The sequence below is a fragment of the Argopecten irradians genome, chromosome 3, assembly GCF_041381155.1.
Source record: "Argopecten irradians isolate NY chromosome 3, Ai_NY, whole genome shotgun sequence".
Taxonomy (NCBI): domain Eukaryota; kingdom Metazoa; phylum Mollusca; class Bivalvia; order Pectinida; family Pectinidae; genus Argopecten; species Argopecten irradians.
This window is the reverse complement of record NC_091136.1, coordinates 37,725,617-37,746,355: the sequence shown is the minus strand read 5'-3', so window position 1 is coordinate 37,746,355 and position 20,739 is coordinate 37,725,617. Positions and strand designations below refer to the sequence as shown.

The 20,739-nt window shown below is 36.3% G+C and overlaps 2 protein-coding genes across 4 annotated transcripts in view; one reads left to right on the top strand and one right to left on the bottom strand.

The window, feature by feature from the left end:
- LOC138318471 (atypical kinase COQ8B, mitochondrial-like) overlaps window positions 1–20,739 on the bottom strand; it is an 85,737-nt gene that overhangs the window by 36,142 nt on the left and 28,856 nt on the right. For all 3 annotated transcript variants that reach the window (XM_069260841.1, XM_069260843.1, XM_069260842.1), the window contains exons 7-11: window positions 17,161–17,246; window positions 16,511–16,648; window positions 14,763–14,844; window positions 13,491–13,584; window positions 12,924–13,065 (exon numbers count right to left, since the gene is read on the bottom strand). In XM_069260841.1, the coding sequence (XP_069116942.1) occupies window positions 12,924–13,065; window positions 13,491–13,584; window positions 14,763–14,844; window positions 16,511–16,648; window positions 17,161–17,246 (542 nt within the window). The remainder of the gene's footprint in view (window positions 1–12,923; window positions 13,066–13,490; window positions 13,585–14,762; window positions 14,845–16,510; window positions 16,649–17,160; window positions 17,247–20,739) is intronic.
- LOC138318470 (beta-2 adrenergic receptor-like) lies at window positions 1,165–7,033 on the top strand. The gene is made up of 2 exons (XM_069260840.1): window positions 1,165–3,033; window positions 5,406–7,033. Exon 2 carries the CDS (start codon window positions 5,692–5,694, stop codon window positions 6,760–6,762), a length of 1,071 nt encoding a protein of 356 aa, XP_069116941.1. The 5' UTR covers window positions 1,165–3,033; window positions 5,406–5,691; the 3' UTR covers window positions 6,763–7,033.

The window sequence follows — 20,739 nt, the reverse complement described above, 5'->3', positions numbered from 1 at the left end:
TGGTATAGAAATCTGTCACTATTTGGGAGGCTGTGGTATAGAAATCTGTCACTATTTGGGAGGCTGTGGTATAGAAATCTGTCACTATTTGGGAGGCTGTGTATAGAAATCTGTCACTATTTGGGAGGCTGTGGTATAGAAATCTGTCACTATTTGGGAGGCTGTGGTATAGAAATCTGTCACTATTTGGGAGGCTGTGGTATAGAAATCTGTCACTATTTGGGAGGCTGTGGTATAGAAATCTGTCACTATTTGGGAGGCTGTGGTATAGAAATCTGTCACTATTTGGGAGGCTGTGGTATAGAAATTTGTCACTATTTGGGAGGCTGTGGTATAGAAATCTGTCACTATTTCGGAGGCTGTGGTATGTATTTGTGATATATTACAGTTCTGTTATACTGAAGTATACCACTGTATTTCCTGAGTAAAAGTCACACCAGACAATAAACCAAAAAGTTTTTTCTTCATTTTTCAGTTAAAGTCACACCAGAGTGTAAACCAATACTGGCTGTAGCCTGTTGGTATATAATTAATATGAAGATGTGAAACTTAAAACTCAGTGACCCACTTAACAATTATTTGTAATTCATGTACACGGATATTGGCATATACACGGATATTGACCTTTCTGACCCACGATTTCCAGTTCCTGAACCAACAAAGACTTATTATGATTGGTACATAAGACATCCAGTAGTGTATGACACATTCATTAGTCACATTATACTGACTCTGGGAGAGCAATATATGGCTGATGCAGTAGTGTAAACTTCAACTGTTATAGACTTTGGAATGCTTGGTCTGGATCAGAACCACGACCTGTTATCATAGGGGTGAACACTCAACAAAACAATGCCAACAAGGGAGACAATGGTTTATAGAATGATAAGTGTTTGGTGTGTTTAAAGTCCTATTAACAGCCAGGGACATTTAAGGATGTGCCAACTTTAGGAGGTGGAGGAAAACCAGAGTACCCCGAAAAAAACTGTTGACCTGGCAACTGCACCATGTGGGATTTGAACTCGAGACTAAAACATGGAGGGTTTGTGGTATAATGTTGGGACAGACACAATACTTGTTATGGCCATATAGTTTCTGTTGACACCGGTGATGTATTGCGAGTTTACTCCTACAAATGTTAGTACACTGCATTGTGTCAAATGGTGCAAGTTAACCTGATTTATACAATGTCATGTGTATTGAGTTTACTCTTCTAAACACTTGTACACCATACACAGTCCCATGGTGTGAGCACACACCCACAAACAGTAGTATTTACCCAAATCTATACAAATCCTCGTTCATTCTCAGAGAAAATTAATTTCCATACAGTACAGGATCAAGTTACACCTCTCAATCGGATTTATAAACAAGGTAATCTAGATCTCTGTGATTCTCATTGATCAATTAGTCAAACCCGGGTGTTTACACAAGCTAAAACACAAAATGCCTTTAAAAGAACAACCCTTCACTCTTGGGTAAACAACAACGCAGATATTTCTCCAGGACAAATCTAATTGAAAATCTACATCCATTAAATCCCGAGAATCGCACAGTGGGAATTTACAAGGTTTTTTAAATGCAGTTGTAACATAAGACCCTCTAATACCCGAAGCGGACGGTGCACTGCACTCATAAAACACACAAATAATTGGTTGCAGTTATCAAAGATGCTTATCACCATATGAACATTTTTAACCAGGCAAGATTTTTTATTTATCCTGGTCTTTAGGAACTGGGGTTTGCAATGGATAAAGACTTTTTGGTTTGACATTCATTCTCTGGAAGTGTACGCAAACAGGACCAGGAATTTTAATTTCTTTCACAGACGGAAGTATAGCTCAACTAAAATGAATATTCCCATAAACTTTACTCCAAGCTGAGAACCCTGACGTAGACTTACGAAACAGAAAATGACATGGAGTTGCATTTTAAAGCTTTACAAGACAGAGGCAAGCAACTTGATAAACTGAATAAACGAACTGTGAATATAATGCTCTAAGACAAGGTTGCAGGCGTGCACGTGAATCATATGAAGTTTTCTTTGTGTTTTTCAGCTACATTGAAAGAGGCATCTACCTTAAACACACATCATGTAGTTTGGGATTTTAAAGTTATTTTGATGGCGTTCACAGACTCAGAGATCATAATTGTACAGATTTACATCAAAAACAAGCAAACAGGATTAGAATCCCCAGGAATGGCAGTGAACATATCTTAAAAGAACATTTTTGTAAGGTTTTAGATGAAGCAGTAAAGAATCAATATAACTATATATTTATGCACTGGGGATGAATATATGAGACAAGTGGATTACAAACAGAGAATTTCGTGAGCGTGCCACTGATGAGAAATAAAAGGTTAAACTCTGAAGATGGTGATAGGACACAGCTCCTTAAATGTGGTAAAAAACACCACTTTAATCAGTGAAGTGAACAGGGATGTAAATTAAGGAAATGTGATCTTAGCTGACGCTTATTGATGAGGGGTGTATATGTGTACACCACATTTTCAGCCTTATGTAGTAGGCTATAGGGACATGATAGTCCGACTGACAAGGAGTACTTAAGTAATATAATGTCACTGTTCCCAGTAATCACGTTCATCATTTGTCATTCACAGACCGATGCACCATTGATGACCAGTGAAAGTACATTTGAATTTTTAACAAGATTCTATTGTGGATTTGTGTGAATCTTCCCCGCGTTTACATTAAACAATAGATATGTACATGTAAAACTTTGAAGGCGGGAAGTTCTCTATATGTAATAATTAGACAATAGGATTAGGACTGTGGTGTCACCTGGTGGAGGAGCCTTATCCCTGACGACCAGGAAGGTGTTAATACAGGGATAATTACTGATCACGTACGTCATCAGCTCGAAAAGGATCTCAATAGATACCAGGATTTAGTGATACAGATATGTAAAGCTTAGGAAGAGATGTTGGAGCTTTATACTACTAGATAAAAGTTTGTGGAGAAATTAGATCGCATAGCTAAACCTGGAAAAGTATCTGTATCTACCATAAAAAGTAAGTTTCACATATATTTATAAATTATAATGTCACTGAATACAGGGATCTATCAATGGTTTATCGAAAATACTTTTGGATCTCATTTTCATTTCATTTAAAAATACTGACTTTGGTAAAATCACAATAGAATGTTTTTTTTAATAGCTTTACACTCTATTTTTTTACTGTTTTAAACCCTTTTAAAAGCTCTCAGTATTAAATGGTGTTTCAGGCTTTCCAGAAAAAAAACCCCACTTGATATATTGTCAAAACCTGGCAGCCCTCTACACTGTAGACCTCAAAAACAGTGCCAAATTAGGTGGCAGGCTAATGATATAGAACGTCAAAACTACTTATCAATATCTCAATCTGGTCTAACAGAAAATATATGTTTTTCAAGTTAAAGGTTGATAAATCCTTGCATTCACCTGAAAACAAGTTAATACCTGTTTCATGTTTTAATCTTTAAAATTATTTCTTTACAGAATGATTTATGAGAAATTTTCAGTTTAACTACGGTATCTAGCTATTTGGCCAAAAAACTTTGCAAGCTGTCGACAAACTGATGGACATCTAAAGTGGCAGTGATATTTCAACTTACATGTGCACAGTGCTATAGTTATAAACAAGCTGTAGACATACATATCACTTAACATAAACTTCAGGTTGAAACATGGAAGTTGATACAGTGCAGTATAATCCCAGGGTTACTGAGTAAAGGAAGATACATGTTTAGTGGTTAAGCTGCCGACAACCTTGTGCTAATCTCTGTTTCAAATTATGATTATTATCTTAAAATTTGTCAAAGATGCTCCACCGCCCACAGAGCATAAACGATACTCATCATTTGATGAACAAAAATTGGTGTTTAATCGTGTTTTAACATGTGTCTAATTTAACAAAAAATAATATACCACAGAATTTTTTCAGGACACAATTAATTTTTTTTTTTTTTATATTTTTATCTTGAAGTATATTAGAAGCTCAAACTTTTCAATGGTGGTAATGGTGTAAAGTCAGTAAATTTTGTAACTAAAGAAAAATACTAAATCATCTGCTCCTGTTTTTGATAAAAAAAAGTACCATTGGTCAGCAGTAGAGCATCTTTAAAAAAGAGCATGGAGTGTGTATACACTTTATCAGCATGCATTAAAACAAGTTACGCTCTAAAATTGGAATCAATAAAAATATGAATTTTAATATATTACTGAAGTAAGTTGTATGATCTGTGACTTGTTGTATTTTTGGCATAGAAACAGTTTTTAAAGTGTTCTACATATATTTTTCTCCGCCTCAATAAGTTTTAAACTTTCGATATTTACTGACTTTTGTAAAGTTGGTATTTGCAAAGTTATTAAACAATTAAATCAAAATATTGATTATTAACGTGTACACGTTTAAAATAGCTCGGAAGTATCCGAACTGGTCCGATCTATTCTGATCTGTACGGGTATTGCCGATATTGACCATGTGACACGGCTCGGGAGGTTCCAATCTATACGGGTATCGCCGAAGTTGGTCATGTGATGCAACTCGGTTTTCCGATATTACCCGAAAGTTTGAAACATGGTGTTGAATGTGGCGGTTCTTTCAAAACGTGTAATATTTCATGCGACATTTACCACTATGTCAATAGTATATTGGTGCTTTATGGATCTGAACCATCATATTTAACCATCCATATTCAAACATTGTATGTTTTTAGACAGTTTGTGATGGTGAAAATTACAAGAAATACAACTTTAAATCTCCTGACATTGTGAGATTATAAATATTTGATTCCTGAAAATATAGTTCTTTCGTTTTTCATGACAATCGCAAGAATTTTGTCCCGCCAATAACTGGCAGTAATTTAAGTATTTCACTTGTTTGATATTTTTTCGTGTGTGAAAATATTGAATATTTGACAATTATATAAAAACTTTTTTACTTTTACATTACTTTTGTTACAATAGCCCTTGATACAATTTTTTTAATTCAATTGTTGTGCAAGAACTGACATTGGTGAGAGTGTAAATCTATACTACCTGGTACGTACCCTATGGTGAGGAATTCCCAACATGTAACATATCAGTTTGTATTTAATGCTCAGACAAACACACAAAAACCTCCTCCCATGTGAATGGTATATAGATAATTACAAAATGAACAAAGAGCTGTTAGTTGAGAATCCACTTCCTTGGGTGTATAAAATTTAACTGTTTCAGCAGTTTATGTTTTTTTCATTTCATTAAAACCAGTGATTTGTGAAGGTAGGTTCATCATATTATCTTTCATTTCAATTAATATGTACTGTATTAGTATTTTTAAAGTTTTTATTTCTACTTAAGAATTCTAAAAATTTGTGCTCATATTTATTCTATTCACATTGAAAATCAATCTCGTTTCAGAGCCAACTGCTTGCGTGGAAGGATTCAGGCATTCATTCATTGGCTGTCATAACCAACTCTGCGACAGCGATGGAAAATCAATTAAAAACCCACAACATTGAACCATTCGCATCATGAAATTACAAAAACTACAAAACTAAACTGAAGGAGTGAAACAGTGCAAAGAATTTGACAGAAGAGCATTTGCATTATGAAATTATTCAAAATTTAATCTGAAAGTCTTAGGAAGCATTAGACTAACGACAGAGACAGTTTCCGTTCTCCTCTTTTCACTTTTTAAGACAGTATGATCTATATGAACAATATGTCTGTCTTAGACAATAGTACAGTGTCTCAGAGTACTGCTGGAAAGTTCAAGGATTTCCGGGACATTGCAGAGTTTGTCCTTGGAATTTTATGTGTGTTGCTCATTCCTTGTATATGTTTCGGAAACTTCCTTGTGATAATCTCCTTGGTAAAGTTCCGACGATTACGTACCATTACATACACCCTAGTAGGAAGTCTGTCTGTTGCCGATTCCTTACTGGCTGTACTTACACTTCCGATTTATTCCATGTTTTATTTCAAATTAACATTTACGCAATCAGTGAAATATTTATGCCTATTCAAGTTTTCATCCGTCTGTGCTTCAATGACAGCCTCTATGATAAACCTTGTGGCGATTGGCTTTGACAGGTATGTGGCAATATTACACCCGCTCAAATACAAGGCAATTATGACTCACAAGAGAGTCCGTATTTTTATCGCATGTATGTGGATCTACATTATACCAGTGTGTGTTCTGCCTCTAGTTTGGAATACTTACGATGAAATTCAGATATGTGATTATTTCAAAATTCTGCCGCTAGGATACACAATATATGCTGCTTTCATCTCCATAGCAATCAGCTTAGTTCTATCTCTATACCTGTATATAAGGATATACCTAGTTGCCAGGCAACAACAAAAGCAAGTACGAAAGGACAGTTTACGTGGACACCATTCCTTAGACCCACAGATGGAAAAGGACACAAAGTCGGCTAAAGTTATGGCCCTTGTTTTGTTCCTGTTTTATGTATTCTGGGTCCCGTTTACCATAACGGGCCCAATAAAATACAGTGTAAACATAGACAATGACTTGGCCGAGACACTAAAGAACATTACACTATTCCTAGCCATGACCAACTCCATGATCAATCCAATCATCTACTGCTGGCTCCGGAGGGAGTTCCGGGAAGCCTTCCGCTCAATTTGTATGGACTCATGCTGCTTTAATTCTGACAAAAACGTGAAGGAAAGTTTTGGAAATTCCTTACTGTTTAACAGTATAAGTACAGAGCAGCATAGAGATGATGTAAAGCCCCCAGTGGCATTATGACAGGCTCCAGACACTCAAGTGAGAATAAACAAATGGCTGTAGTTTTAACGATTAACTTTCAAACTCAAGTTTTATTAGACATTTCTGCTGATTTTTTTTCATATTCCAAAATGTCTCTCTTTTAAACAGATGATCCCAAAAGCGGTCTTGAAGCCTAACATGGCATGATCATTCCTGTAATGTATAATTTGTGTTATGTGCTTCAATGAAATAAAGTTGTAAAAATGAAGTATAAAATGTTACATGAAATAAATTTGGATAGAGCTAAGTCTATGCTAGAGTGCTATCAACATTATTATAACAGGATTTACAAGCAGAATGGGATGTAGTGATCTGTAGATAGTCCACCTCAGCCCTCTACATTGTGTGTGCCAGGCCCTTGTGGGACAGTTGTTATATAATTCCCAAGGTCAGATCATTCCCAAGGTCACCAGTTTCTCCTGTTTTATACCACTTAACCTGGCACATCCTTCAATGGACATAACAAATGATTCATAACCAAACCAAGCATTTCCTGATCATGCAGACAGTATGTTCAGAGTGTGCAGTTCATTTAAAGAACAAGTATTCCTTTGCAAAAGGTGCCTGTAACATGGCCTTGCTATATGATTCTGTTTGATGTTCCATGTTTAAGGCTTAACTTATTTTCATGGACCATGAACGTAGAACATTTCCTACATCCTAATTACAGTTATTGTCTTTTAGAACATGTCAGGTTCGGGGGATGAACGATTGAAGCTGGAGTTCTAGAGGAAAAAACCCCCACCTATAGTCAGAACTGTAAACCAACTTAATTTCATTGTGAAAATTGATTTTACATTTTCATATCCAACATCTTTTACAAGGGATTTCAAGGTTTATGGTGATATACATGTAGTTCTGCTGTCTCGGTGTTTGAACCATTGTCGTGGTGATATCTCATGATCATTGTCTGCGATATACATGAAATTTAATTGCACAAGGAATTAAGTTGGTTTAGAGTATATTTGAACTGAAACATCTTTTTTATACCTTTGGCTGGTTCATTATGGTGTTATACTTACCATGTGGTATAATCGGATGCTTAACAAGAGTGTTGATTGTCTATGTTTTACAGGCTTTGAGGTTAGTAATACAGTGATACCATATGACTAAATGAATAGCATTAATCATTTCCTGGTTCCAGATTAACTAGGCGATATATTTAGGGCAGTGTGACATTAACATATAATTCTGACTCCTAAAATAGAAAATCAATATGTTATAAAAGGGAAGCCAATTGTTTAAGCTAACATTAAACAAACCTAATACTAAGAAATGATGATATATATATTCTAGAGCAAGGAAACTCTACATCACCTGACCAACATTGTACTTGAACCTCTGATCCCTACTACTAAAGGAAGTAAAAGGCGAGCTATTACTGTTTGTAATAGATTAATCCTGCCATCATGAAGATTAACCCATTACCAGCAATTGTGAGTGAGAACTTTACACCTGATGTGCTATTTTAATTAGAAATTCAACACACTTGATCACTTAACAAACATCCAATTTTCTCTATAATGCCACGAACCACAAGATCAAACCGATAACATAACGCAAACATCTTCCATTGACACTTAAGTTCGGAAAAAAATCAATGCCTGTACTCGCTGGAGTATCGTTATGCAAATTAGTTGTTACAAGATTTTATCAATACTGAATCCCTAATGGTGCTGTATAGATATATTTTAGATGAGGTGCCTGTGCCATGTAACATGTAGTAATACATGAATAAATCATGTGGTTTATCATTAACATAAATTAGGGCATAGTTTCCCGTCCGTTAATGACTCTGTTTCTTCCTGTGATATCGGGAAACAGGAAGACAAACCGATCATCTCTCAGTACACCTCTATCATATACACATTAGTTGTTTCATGTTTAAATCATATTTCTCTGATCAAAACATCGCTTTGATGAAAATATATGAAGACATTTATGTAAAAAAAAGATTGAATTTACAGTGCAACTTGTATAAATCGAATGTCACTGGAACCAATATACAGTATAGCTAGGTTTCTAGATCAGATAAGCTTTAAGTTCCATTAATTAAAAAGGAAAACGCCATACAATTATGTTGGAATACACAGGATTCTGCATTAGAGAAGGGCGACGAGTTATACTGAATGTAATTTTCAATAATGGTCACATATTCCATCTGACTATTTAAATGTTTTTCATTATATTATTGACCAAACATTTATCTGAAATTCCACATCATAATTAATGTGTTTTTGTCATTTAATTGATCACATATTTATTTGAAATCTGTTAACTCCAATTGATACATTAAATGAAAAATCCTTCCTGGTATAAATGAGATAGCTCAGAAGCATGGTCTTCATTTTATTCTATAGAAATTTGTGAATATAAGTAAATATCTAGAAACGTATGAAAGATTTAAATCTTTAAATCCTTGGCTTCCATGTGAAATCTTGAAGAAATACAATGAAACAGGATGTTATAGATACTAGATAACTCACAACACTATCAATTCACCCTCCCCCACACATATCCATTTCTTGGTAAGGTGTTATAGATACTAGGTACCTCACAACACTATATCAATACACCCTCCCCCACACATATCCATTTCTTGGTAAGGTGTTATAGATACAAGGTACCTCACATCACTATATCAATACACCCTCCCCCACACATATCCATTTCTTGGTAAGGTGTTATAGATACAAGGTACCTCACATCACTATATCAATCACACCCCCCCCCGCACATATCCATTTCTTGGTAAGGTGTTATAGATACAAGGTATCACTCATACATCACATCACTATATCAATACACACTCCCCCCACATATCCATTTCTTGGTAAGGTGTTATAGATACTAGATAACTCACAACACTATATCAATACACCCTCCCCCACACATATCCATTTCTTGGTAAGGTGTTATAGATACTAGGTACCTCACAACACTATATCAATACACCCTCCCCCACACATATCCATTTCTTGGTAAGGTGTTATAGATACTAGATAACTCACAACACTATATCAATACACCCTCCCCCACACATATCCATTTCTTGGTAAGGTGTTATAGATACTAGGTACCTCACATCACTATATCAATACACCCTCCCCCGCACATATCCATTTCTTGGTAAGGTGTTATAGATACAAGGTACCTCACATCACTATATCAATACACCCTCCCCCGCACATATCCATTTCTTGGTAAGGTGTTATAGATACAAGGTACCTCACATCACTATATCAATACACCCTCTCCCCGCACATATCCATTTCTTGGTAAGGTGTTATAGATACAAGGTACCTCACATCACTATATCAATACACCCTCCCCCGCACATATCCATTTCTTGGTAAGGTGTTATAGATACTAGTACCTCACAACACTATATCAATACACCCTCCCCCCACATATCATTTCTTGTAAGTGTTATAATACTAATAACTCACAACACAATATCAATACACCCTCCCCCGCACATATCCATTTCTTGGTAAGGTGTTATAGATACAAGGTACCTCACATCACTATATCAATACACCCTCCCCCGCACATATCCATTTCTTGGTAAGGTGTTATAGATACAAGGTACCTCACATCACTATATCAATACACCCTCCCCCGCACATATCCATTTCTTGGTAAGGTGTTATAGATACTAGGTACCTCACAACACTATATCAATACACCCTCCCCCGCACATATCCATTTCTTGGTAAGGTGTTATAGATACTAGATAACTCACAACACAATATCAATACACCCTCCCCCGCACATATCCATTTCTTGGTAAGGTGTTATAGATACAAGGTACCTCACATCACTATATCAATACACCCTCCCCCGCACATATCCATTTCTTGGTAAGGTGTTATAGATACTAGATAACTCACAACACTATCAATTCACCCTCCCCCGCACATATCCATTTCTTGGTAAGGTGTTATAGATACAAGGTACCTCACATCACTATATCAATACACCCTCCCCCGCACATATCCATTTCTTGGTAAGGTATTAAGATAGGTTTAATCACTTACTATGAAAAGGAACAGGTGCATAATTAAACAAATTTCCATACTCAGCACAACTTTAAGTTATACAAAACAAAAGACAGATACAATGCATTAACAAACAGAACACAACAATCAACAAGTATCAATATATGTTGTAAAGGAAGAATGAAACTAAAAGTATACAACACAACTTTACTTACAAAGTGGGGGTTTTGGTTTTATCTATTTAATGTCCTATCAATAGCAAGGGTCATGTAAGGACGCACTAGGTTTGTTGATGGAGGAAAGCCGGAATACCCAAAGAAAAATCACCGACCAGCAGTCAGTACCTAGCAACTGCCCCACATGTGATTCAAACTTGCGACCCTGAGGTGGATGGCTTATGGTTATATGTCGCATCTTAACCACTTGGCCACTGCAGCCGCTTACTTAAAAAGTGCAAGTCATATCATGTGTGTGAGGGCCCTGTTTCATGAATATTCCTTAAATCTAAGGAATCCCTTAACTTCTCCATAGGAAAACATTACAGATTTTAAGGAAGTGCTCCTTAACTTAAGATTTTCCCTTAACTTCTGTAATACTTTCCTATGGAGAATTTTAAGTCAATGAATTACTTAATGTTAAGGAATGTTCATGAAACTGGGCCCAGATATCAGTAACTTCCAGTCTGTACATGCATTACATTGATTTTACAACTTACATTACAGAGTGTTAAATCTGAAAAAAGTAAATAGTTCCCCCAGAAAACCACTAACCTACAGCTCGTTTAAATCTACATGACTGCCCCCATAGGCTTAAAACAAGTGACAAAGTCAGTTTAACACCAGTTTCTGTAACTGCCAATAAATAGCATCTAAAATCTTTTTCATATATTTTGTGAATATAGAAAATTTGTGTCCACTTTAAATATTTATGTTTACTTTAATATCAATGCTCTCCTATCTGTGTTCTCTGAGAACTTTTGATAAAATGAGCAGAATTCTGATTATATTTGACACAGACAGAAGGGAAATAACTGCCATAAAACCAGTAGTCTGAAGTGTACAATACACATGTTGGTACATCTTTTACATTCTTTTAAAACTTTACCTAAAAACATTTCATGTTTTCTTTATTTACTTTTTGGAGTTAGGAACAGTTTGAATTACAGATTAATGAAAATATTTATCAGCAAAAAATATCAGCAAAACATATTTTCAAACATCAGTATGTTACGTAATAGACCAGCTACCAATTATACAAAGCATTTATGAGTCTCAATATACCCAATAATGTAGTGATGATACACTGAGTAGTTGGACAGAGACAAATACAATGTATAGCTGCTTCCCGTTCGGATAGTAAACAAACTCTGCTAAAAGTTTAGTTTATGTGTCCACAGTAATAGTCATTTAAGGATGGTTTCCCCTGTATGACAGATCCAGGCATGCAGTAAGTTTTCTGGAACATTTCATATGTTTGTCTCCCTGTGATGTTTCATTTGTTTGTCTCCCTTTGATGTTTCATATGTTTGTCTCCCTGTGATGTTTATGAAACTAAAACCAACTTGAATCTATTCTATATTTGCATATTACAGAGTTATCTGCGCTTGTTGGTTAGTATTGATTGTTACGGTATGTGTTTACAAGCGTAATGTCATTCTTTTCAGAGAAATTGATGTGAGTTTCGCACACAAAACAATGATGTTACAATGGATGCCTATCTGCAAGGGAGGTAACTCTGTAATACACAAAGATGGAAGAATGCTACAGAATATTTTAATGAAGTATACTAATGAAATCACAGCGCAGGATACCCTTTATGTACAATAGTACACAATATGAATATAAAATCTGTTTTGTGGAGAAGGTACACAATATGAATATAAAATCTGTTTTATGGAGAAGGTTATCACTTCCCTGTTACTGTTAAATGTTTCAGTCTTTAATAAAAGTAGAAGTATCATAGAAGAGCATCAATCAGAAGGCCAAAATTGAGAAAGTCCTTATTTATAAAATTTCACAAGTTGCTTAAATCCTATTGCCACCAAGATTGGCTCCATACAATATTCTGAAATAAAACCATATGATTGGTACAGAATGTTTCCATTCCTTGTAGGAAGAGATAAACTAGAAGGTGCCTTACTTTGTCTCTGACTTCCTGTGGGAGGTCCTCTCCTTGGTCCAGTGGGATCCCTTCCATGTACTCTGACGTTATCACTTCTCCTGTACTTAACTTGTCTATAACTTCTGGGACAAGGAACTGGGGCTCGTTCTTCACTAGTTCTCTGTAAAACACAGATCATACCTTGTTCATCCTGATGTAAGCAGAGTTGTCTCCCCTTATTGGTTATTTATGATACATAATCTGTTTGTGCAATGATTCTGTTTTCAATCAAAGACAAATATCACACTCTGCACGACAAAAAACTTTTGAACTTAAGTTTTATCCACACATTTCAAAGCATTTTAGATGTAGCAAAAAAAGGTTAAGCTTTTTCCATATGGCATCCATAGATTAACTACACTTGGGATAAACAATATAAGGTTCACTTCAGCTGAATCCTATTGATTGGTCATGTGAAAGTCTATAATAATAATAGATATGTGCTTATCTACTTACAGTTAAAATAAAAATTTCAACAGATTTCAAACTGATCTGAAATGTAAAAACACTTGAATTGGTCAGAACTATTTGAGAAAATTAACGTACCTGAATCTTCGAGCACACCTGGCCTCTCTCAAATAATCCACCTCCCATTTCAACTCTGTCCTTGCCACAGCAATCACACTGTCTATATATACACCTGTCAACAAAACCAACAGAAATTCAACAAAGATTTTATATCCATCGAAGCATAGCATCATCATATCCATTAACTTATTGTCCCTCCCCCATCTCATTTTCTACTTTTCTACAATTATGGTCATATCCTTTAACTTCTTTATACAGCCTGCACTTACATTTATTTTTGTCACCCTTCCCATTCTGGAACCCTTACCTGCTCCCCATCCTGGAGCCATTACCCTCCCCCCTCCAATCCTGTAACTAGTCATAGCTCCTTACCTTTGCCCTTCCCATTCTGGAACCCTTACCCACTCCCAATCCTGGAGCCATTACCCTCCCCCCTCCAATCCTGTAACTAGTCATAGCTCCTTACCTTGCCCTTCCCATTCTGGAACCCATATAATTACCCACTCCCAATCCTGGAGCCATTACCCTCCCCCCCCCCCCCCCCAATCCTGGTCATAGCCCCTTACTTTGCCCTTCCCATTCTGGAACCCTACCCTCCCCATCCTGGAGCCATTACCCTCCTCCTCCCCCCCCCCCCCCCCCAAAATACCTGTTACTAGTCATAGCCCCTTACCTTTGCCCTTCCCATTCTGGAACCCTTACCCGCTCCCCATCCTGGAGCCATTACCCTCCCCCCCTGTACCATAGCCCCCCCCCTTTCCCTTCCATCTGACCCTACCCCCACCTAGCCTTACCTCTCCTCCCCCCCCCCCCACAAATACTGTGACTAGTCATAGCCCCTTACCTTTGCCCTTCCCATTCTGGAGCCCTTACCCACTCCCAATCCTGGAGCCATTACTCTCTCCCCTCCAATCCTGTAACTAGTCATAGCCCCTTACTTTTGCCCTTCCCATTCTGGAGCCCTTACCCACTCCCAATCCTGGAGCCATTACCCTCCCCCCCCTCCAATCCTGTAACTGGTCATAGCCCCTTACTTTTGCCTTCCCATTCTGGAACCCTTACCCATTCCCAATCCTGAAGCCATTACCCCCCCCCTCCCCCAATCCTGTAATTAGTCATAGCCCCTTACTTTTGCCTTCCCATTCTGGAACCCTTACCCACTCCCAATCCTAAAGCCATTACCCCCCCCCCCTCCCCCAATCCTGTAATTAGTTATAGCCCCTTACCTTTGCCCTTCCCATTCTGGAGCCCTTACCCACTTCCTTCCTATAACTAGTCCTACTCCCTTACCTTTGGGTATGATGTTAAACATGTTGAGGACACCCATCAGGGATCGGATGTCGCTGTCTATGCACTGGGCAACTCCTGGGAACTGTCCAAAAAGAATGAAGCATTGCCAAATAGTCAAGACACAGAAGGCTGTATTATATCTAAAACTTTAACTAGATACAAGTTAACATGTAAAATTCTGTAAACCACTATATTTTCTGCATAAGTACAGCCAAACCTCAATGATTCGAATGTCTCGCTGTATTTAACTTTTTGTCTGGTCCCGAATTTCTTCACTATATAACATTACTAACTAACCCATGTATGACTTGAAGTTTTATGAATCGAAGTTCTCGATGTATCAAACTTTTTTCATGGACCATTTGTTATAGAATCATAGGTAACTGGCACTCGATGATTCGAATAAAAATTTACCTGTACAGATCAGGTGTTCGCCGATACCCCGCGGCATGCTGTCACACCTAGCTGTCTCGCGACAGCCCTTCGTCGGACGATAGGGATTATGACAGCTTGTGTTGCTAGCTTAATATCATCAAGATAATTAATATCACTGATCAGGCCGATACCCGGTGCTTTGTTTTTACAAACTGCGTTATTAAATCATTTGTACGGCAAAGATACAGTTGGTCGTTTTTGATGTTCGCCGCCGCCGTTGGTAGTGTTTTGTAGAATTTACAGAACGTTAAATAAATAGCGAGCCACATTATTAGTAACTCATACTAAACACTGTTACATTGCAAAACTTTGGCACAAATACTGGAGCAAATAGATCATTCTAAATCGAAGTATTTTGTAGGTGTTGTAGCGCTTTCGCTTCCTATTTTTTAGTTTCGTTTTTACAACGTGTTTTCGTTTTTATATTCATTCCGCAATATTAACCATCGCTTAAATAGACACCAAACGGACACATGCACATGGGTTAGGCCTTGTACACGCAAGTGTTTATAATATACATATGTATTGCTAATAATAGCAATACTGTGCATTAATGATAGCAATACATGTGATTAATTGCATACTTCGTTTTTATTTTGTTTTGCTTGTGGTAAATACAATGATTATAAAGTTTACGGAACGGAGACGACCTGTACACAACTACCACAGTTGGTCATGGTAAAAAAAACATCGGTCTAATTTCAACCACGAATAATTCGAAGTCTCGATGTTTCGAAGTTTTTCTGACGCTCCCTTGAACTTTGATACATCGAGGTTTGACTGTATGTACAATATTTTGTGTCTTTGTTATTTTCAACATAAATATAAAAATTCACGATCAAAGGGCTCTCATTGACAATCATGCTTTCATATATATGTTGTATACTATATTTCATGAAATATTTGAATTTTCGATCAAGCTCAATTTGATTACAGAATTTATCCATTTACATGCTAATATAATTTTTATCTGTAAATAAACTTCGACCATAATTCTGTACACAAAAATCGTCTGCAGCATACATACTATCTAAACCTTTGATAGTTCTACAGTTTTGCAGCACATGTTATATACAGTATATCTGAACCATGACCTTCATGGCCACCTACCCTAGTACTATCTGAACCTTTGACAGTTCTGCAGCACAAATATTATCTGAACCTTAGACAATTACATGAACTTTCATGGCCACCTTCCGCAGTACTATCAGAACCTTTGACAGTTCTACAGTTCTGCAGTACAAATACTATCTGAACCTTTGACAGTTCTACAGTTCTGCAGCACAAATACTATCTGAACCTTAGACATTTACCTGAACTTTCATGGCCACCTTCCTGCCATCCTTCATCAGCCCACGGTGGACTTGGCCAATGGAAGCAGATGCAAATGGCTTCTCCTCCAAATCAACTAGATCCTGCCAGTCCTGTCCCAAGTTCTTAGTGACTGCTTTCTGTTAAAGGGGTAATTCATCAATCATACAATTAAGCAGGTAACTGTGTATGCTTTACCCATACCTGAACCAGATTCTCATAAATACATAAACGTTTCAGGCTGCAAGAAAAAGCTATAACCAATGTATATACTATGTACCAGAAATCAAGCTATTTTTAGTATTGAACAAAATGACTGCAGGTGCCACTTCTGGTATTCTAATTTTCATTATAACTGATTGTTTATTTGCAATATTATTTCAATTTTTCAAATTTCAATTCATATTTTGACTAAATTGACCCACAAAAAATTATATGAGATAACCCACAGAAACAAATGTGCATATGGTCTGACACTATAATTAATAAATGGTATCTTTAATATGCACCTTAAAAATATATTATTGAACCTTTTTTCTTCAAAGAAGGTATCCATTAAGACTGTCAGTTTATGATAAACTGTTCAATAACAACCAATAACCTCATTTTAACCCCCTCTGTTCATTTTAATAGAATGATATAACACGCTCACCTTCATTTGTACAGTAGGCATAATATCTGCCCCTTGTCTCACACGGTCAAATATCTTCTGTATTTCAGGAGGAACAACGGCAGAATCTATGGTAAAATGTAAACAATTACTGAGAAATCTGCCTTGACTGTAAATGTGTTATTGTTGCAAGAAATTTCTAGTTAAAAAGACATTTACAGTGTAACTTCCCGAAACCGAACCTTCTCAAAACCGATCACCTCTAGAAACCGAACATGGATGTCATGTACGGAATGGATTCCTCTTTATTATAGTAAATAAAACTTCCCAAAACCGATCCCTCCCAATTCCGAATACCGGACCGATTTTGAGATCAGAATAGTCAAATGTAACTAAAATACACTTCTAAAAACCGGCCTTACCTGAGTGACAACGATAGATTGCATTGAGGTCTGATCAACTGACCGTGAAATACACACGTACCTGAATCCAAAGTTGTCGCATGCCATGTACGGGGCATGTATAAAGGTGTGAAGGCTATAGGTATATGTACACGGTAATTACAGCAGAGATGTAGGTGCAATTATTTAATCATGTCTATTGTTTAGATATTTAACGAAGGTCTACCACGTGCACCCAATTTGTTTATTGTAGGAAAACAAGCAGAGTTAGTAATAAAGAGAAAGTTTTGTATTCAATTTTGATAGTTTCACACAGGTTATCTATTTACAAATGTAGTTGTCGGATAATGCAAATTATCTGTATGAAGAAGCCGAAGCCATGTAATGTTTTAGAAAATGACTATGTCATATAATGATCGGCATCAACTGATCATCATATAATTATACCATATTTAATTTGATTCTTGACATAACCGGAAGCGATCGGTCGTACATAATTGTATGTAGGTACAATTTTTAAAAAGTTGAGCTTATTGAACTGTGTGAGGCAGTGAATCACATCTATTATAACATTAGATCTAGATTTTACATCTCGATCACCAACATTTATCTTGTATGATATTTTTGACTACCGTTTTATACACAATCGTCTGATTACTTTACTGAAATGAGACTCGGAGCATATAGGAGTTGTGAGGTCTGCCGATTATTTTTGACAGCCGGCATGCTAAAAGTTTGATCTTCAACATATACTGGCAACATTTGTATAATGTTCCTGGCTAAGGCGATATCAGATCTTCATGAACTGATGAACTGGAAGTATGCCATTTATGGTTTTCCATAAAAGAAATCCACGGGAGAGGTCATGTCAGCCAACTGCATTTTTATTGACAGGTTAGTAAAATATGTAGACCAAAATAAAAAAAATATTTCGATTATCTGATAAAAACAATCATGTCGTTTTATACAGTAATAAAGTATATGTTTAAGAAATCATTTGCAAAGTCAAAATATATGTTTATTAAATTATCAGCTTGGAAAAAAGCTCCTCAAACAATAATTTCCTCAGGATGACTTTTGAAACCAGGCTGGAGCCTCTATTGCAGCCCCTTTTGTTGTATAACTTTTCCCAGTTGGGAGGTGTGGTGGTAAAGTCATATGGAATTAGGTATTGATTGTGCAGACAACAATAGCAAAATAAATAATTGTATATCCATTTTTGTGTTAGTTCCCCCATGTAATATAAATACACATTTAATCTTAATTTTTTGTCCAAATGATAATAATTAAGGCTCTGTCGGCGATAAAGCATCTTTAGTAATCAAACTTCATTTTCACTAGATTTTTTTATATAGGTCATTGGTTGAAAGTACACATACAAATTTACAACAAGTAATATAGCTGAAATGGATTTAAATTACATTACTACACTACTGTACTAACTAGTACTATAAATATATCTGTATTTTTCTTGGGTTTTTTTCAAATATAAGAAAATGCATTACAGATGCATTTGGAACTGAAAAAAAACCCATAAACCTGTAGAAAAATGTATGCATAAGGTATGTGCTGAACTTATATATTTTATCATACTTTACAGGTATTCTCTAAGCTGTATTGAATGATCTGATCATCATGGGGTGAGAAAGAATACTACTAACACATTACGATCCATGTCTTGCCTGTGACAGAGAAAACTTTGGACATAAAAACTTCACTGCGAAACTGAAACAGGTACAACGGCGGTATATGCAGGATTTTTTTTATGCTAATAAATGCTAAGAAACAAGTTGCTAATTTTTCAATATTTGTTTTACTAAGGTTTGGATTAATCAATCAAACCAAAAGATTTGGTAACCTTATATGAAATCTTTTCATTATCAATGGGGAGGAGGGGGGTTGGGTGCAGTGGTCGAGTGGTTTATGTCTCGACATACTACTACAAGCCCTCTACCTCTGGTTTGCAAGCTAGAATCCCATGTGGAGCAATTGGTAGGAACTGGACCAACTTATCCAGTGGAGCTTTCCTCAACAAAAAAACCTGACATGTCTTACATGACCATTGGTATTAATATGGTGTCAAACTTAATAACAAGCCCCTACTGTAGAAGGAAATAACATTGAGCTAATCTATAAATCTCACGAACCTGTTGTTTCATGGAAATTAAAGTTGCTCTATAGAGATAATTTGATAGATGTAATGTAAAACTAACATAGGCCATACGGCTATGCAGGAAGTGTTGGGCTCCTACAAAAAATGTGTGTGATTGAAAAGTGCTACGTAAGTGTATGTACAGATCTAGAAGGACAGCCGAAAATCAAGGTTATATATTGCATATTACAACTGCATCCAGACACTCATAATATGGATAAAGTGTAATGATGAGATATGGAGTGATCATTTGAACAGTCACAGATGAATTAGACCACGTCAGATTCTAGCGCGCTATTCTATTGACAAGCCAGATTAAGAAACATGGTAATTTTAACTTCAACCGTAGAACAATTGATAGCGAATCTTGGAAGTTATGCATCCGCAGAAAATTTGTTGTGGAAATAGAGAACACCCCCTTTGGGAAGTCAGGAATGTAGTCAGAAAGATAAGCAATATGGCCGACTGTCTTCTTTTAAACTTCCACAAGATTTGTGACACAATAGATTTCAATCACTGTGTCACACAAGCATTGCTGAATCTATCTTAGCAAAGTATGAACCAGGTGTCCCCGCGCATTTCAAATGAAAATAAGGAATAAATTACCTAGTTCTTCAGACCGGATATCAAATCATTTAGGTCTATCAAAAATAGTGTCTTATAGAGCTAAGAAGGCTAGATCTGATGTGAACTTCCATATAGATTGTGTTACAGTGTATATGATTTCCTCATTAAATGACACAAAAAGAAAGTGAATTGAGAGAAAAATCTCCATACGCATTGAAAACACATTCAATCAATAGAGTTTTTCAGTGCATAAGAATTGCATTATAAAAGTAACAATAAATAAGCGAGGTATCATGATAAATAACTTGAATATTACCGTCATATGACCATGATATTTATAAGTCACCCAATCAAGGAGATACTCCTTGATAGGAATAGATCAGTACGCTTTTTTTCCATAGCATTTATTTAAACATTTAGTGTATGCTGTTGACAAATAAGCAATGAGAAGACACAAACTTTTTTATACTAAATATGTGGAATGAAATATACAAATTATTA

Bases quoted from the DNA above. Each gene is read 5' to 3' on its own strand.
- LOC138318470 (XM_069260840.1), top strand. From the start codon at position 5,692: ATGATCTATATGAACAATATGTCTGTCTTAGACAATAGTACAGTGTCT.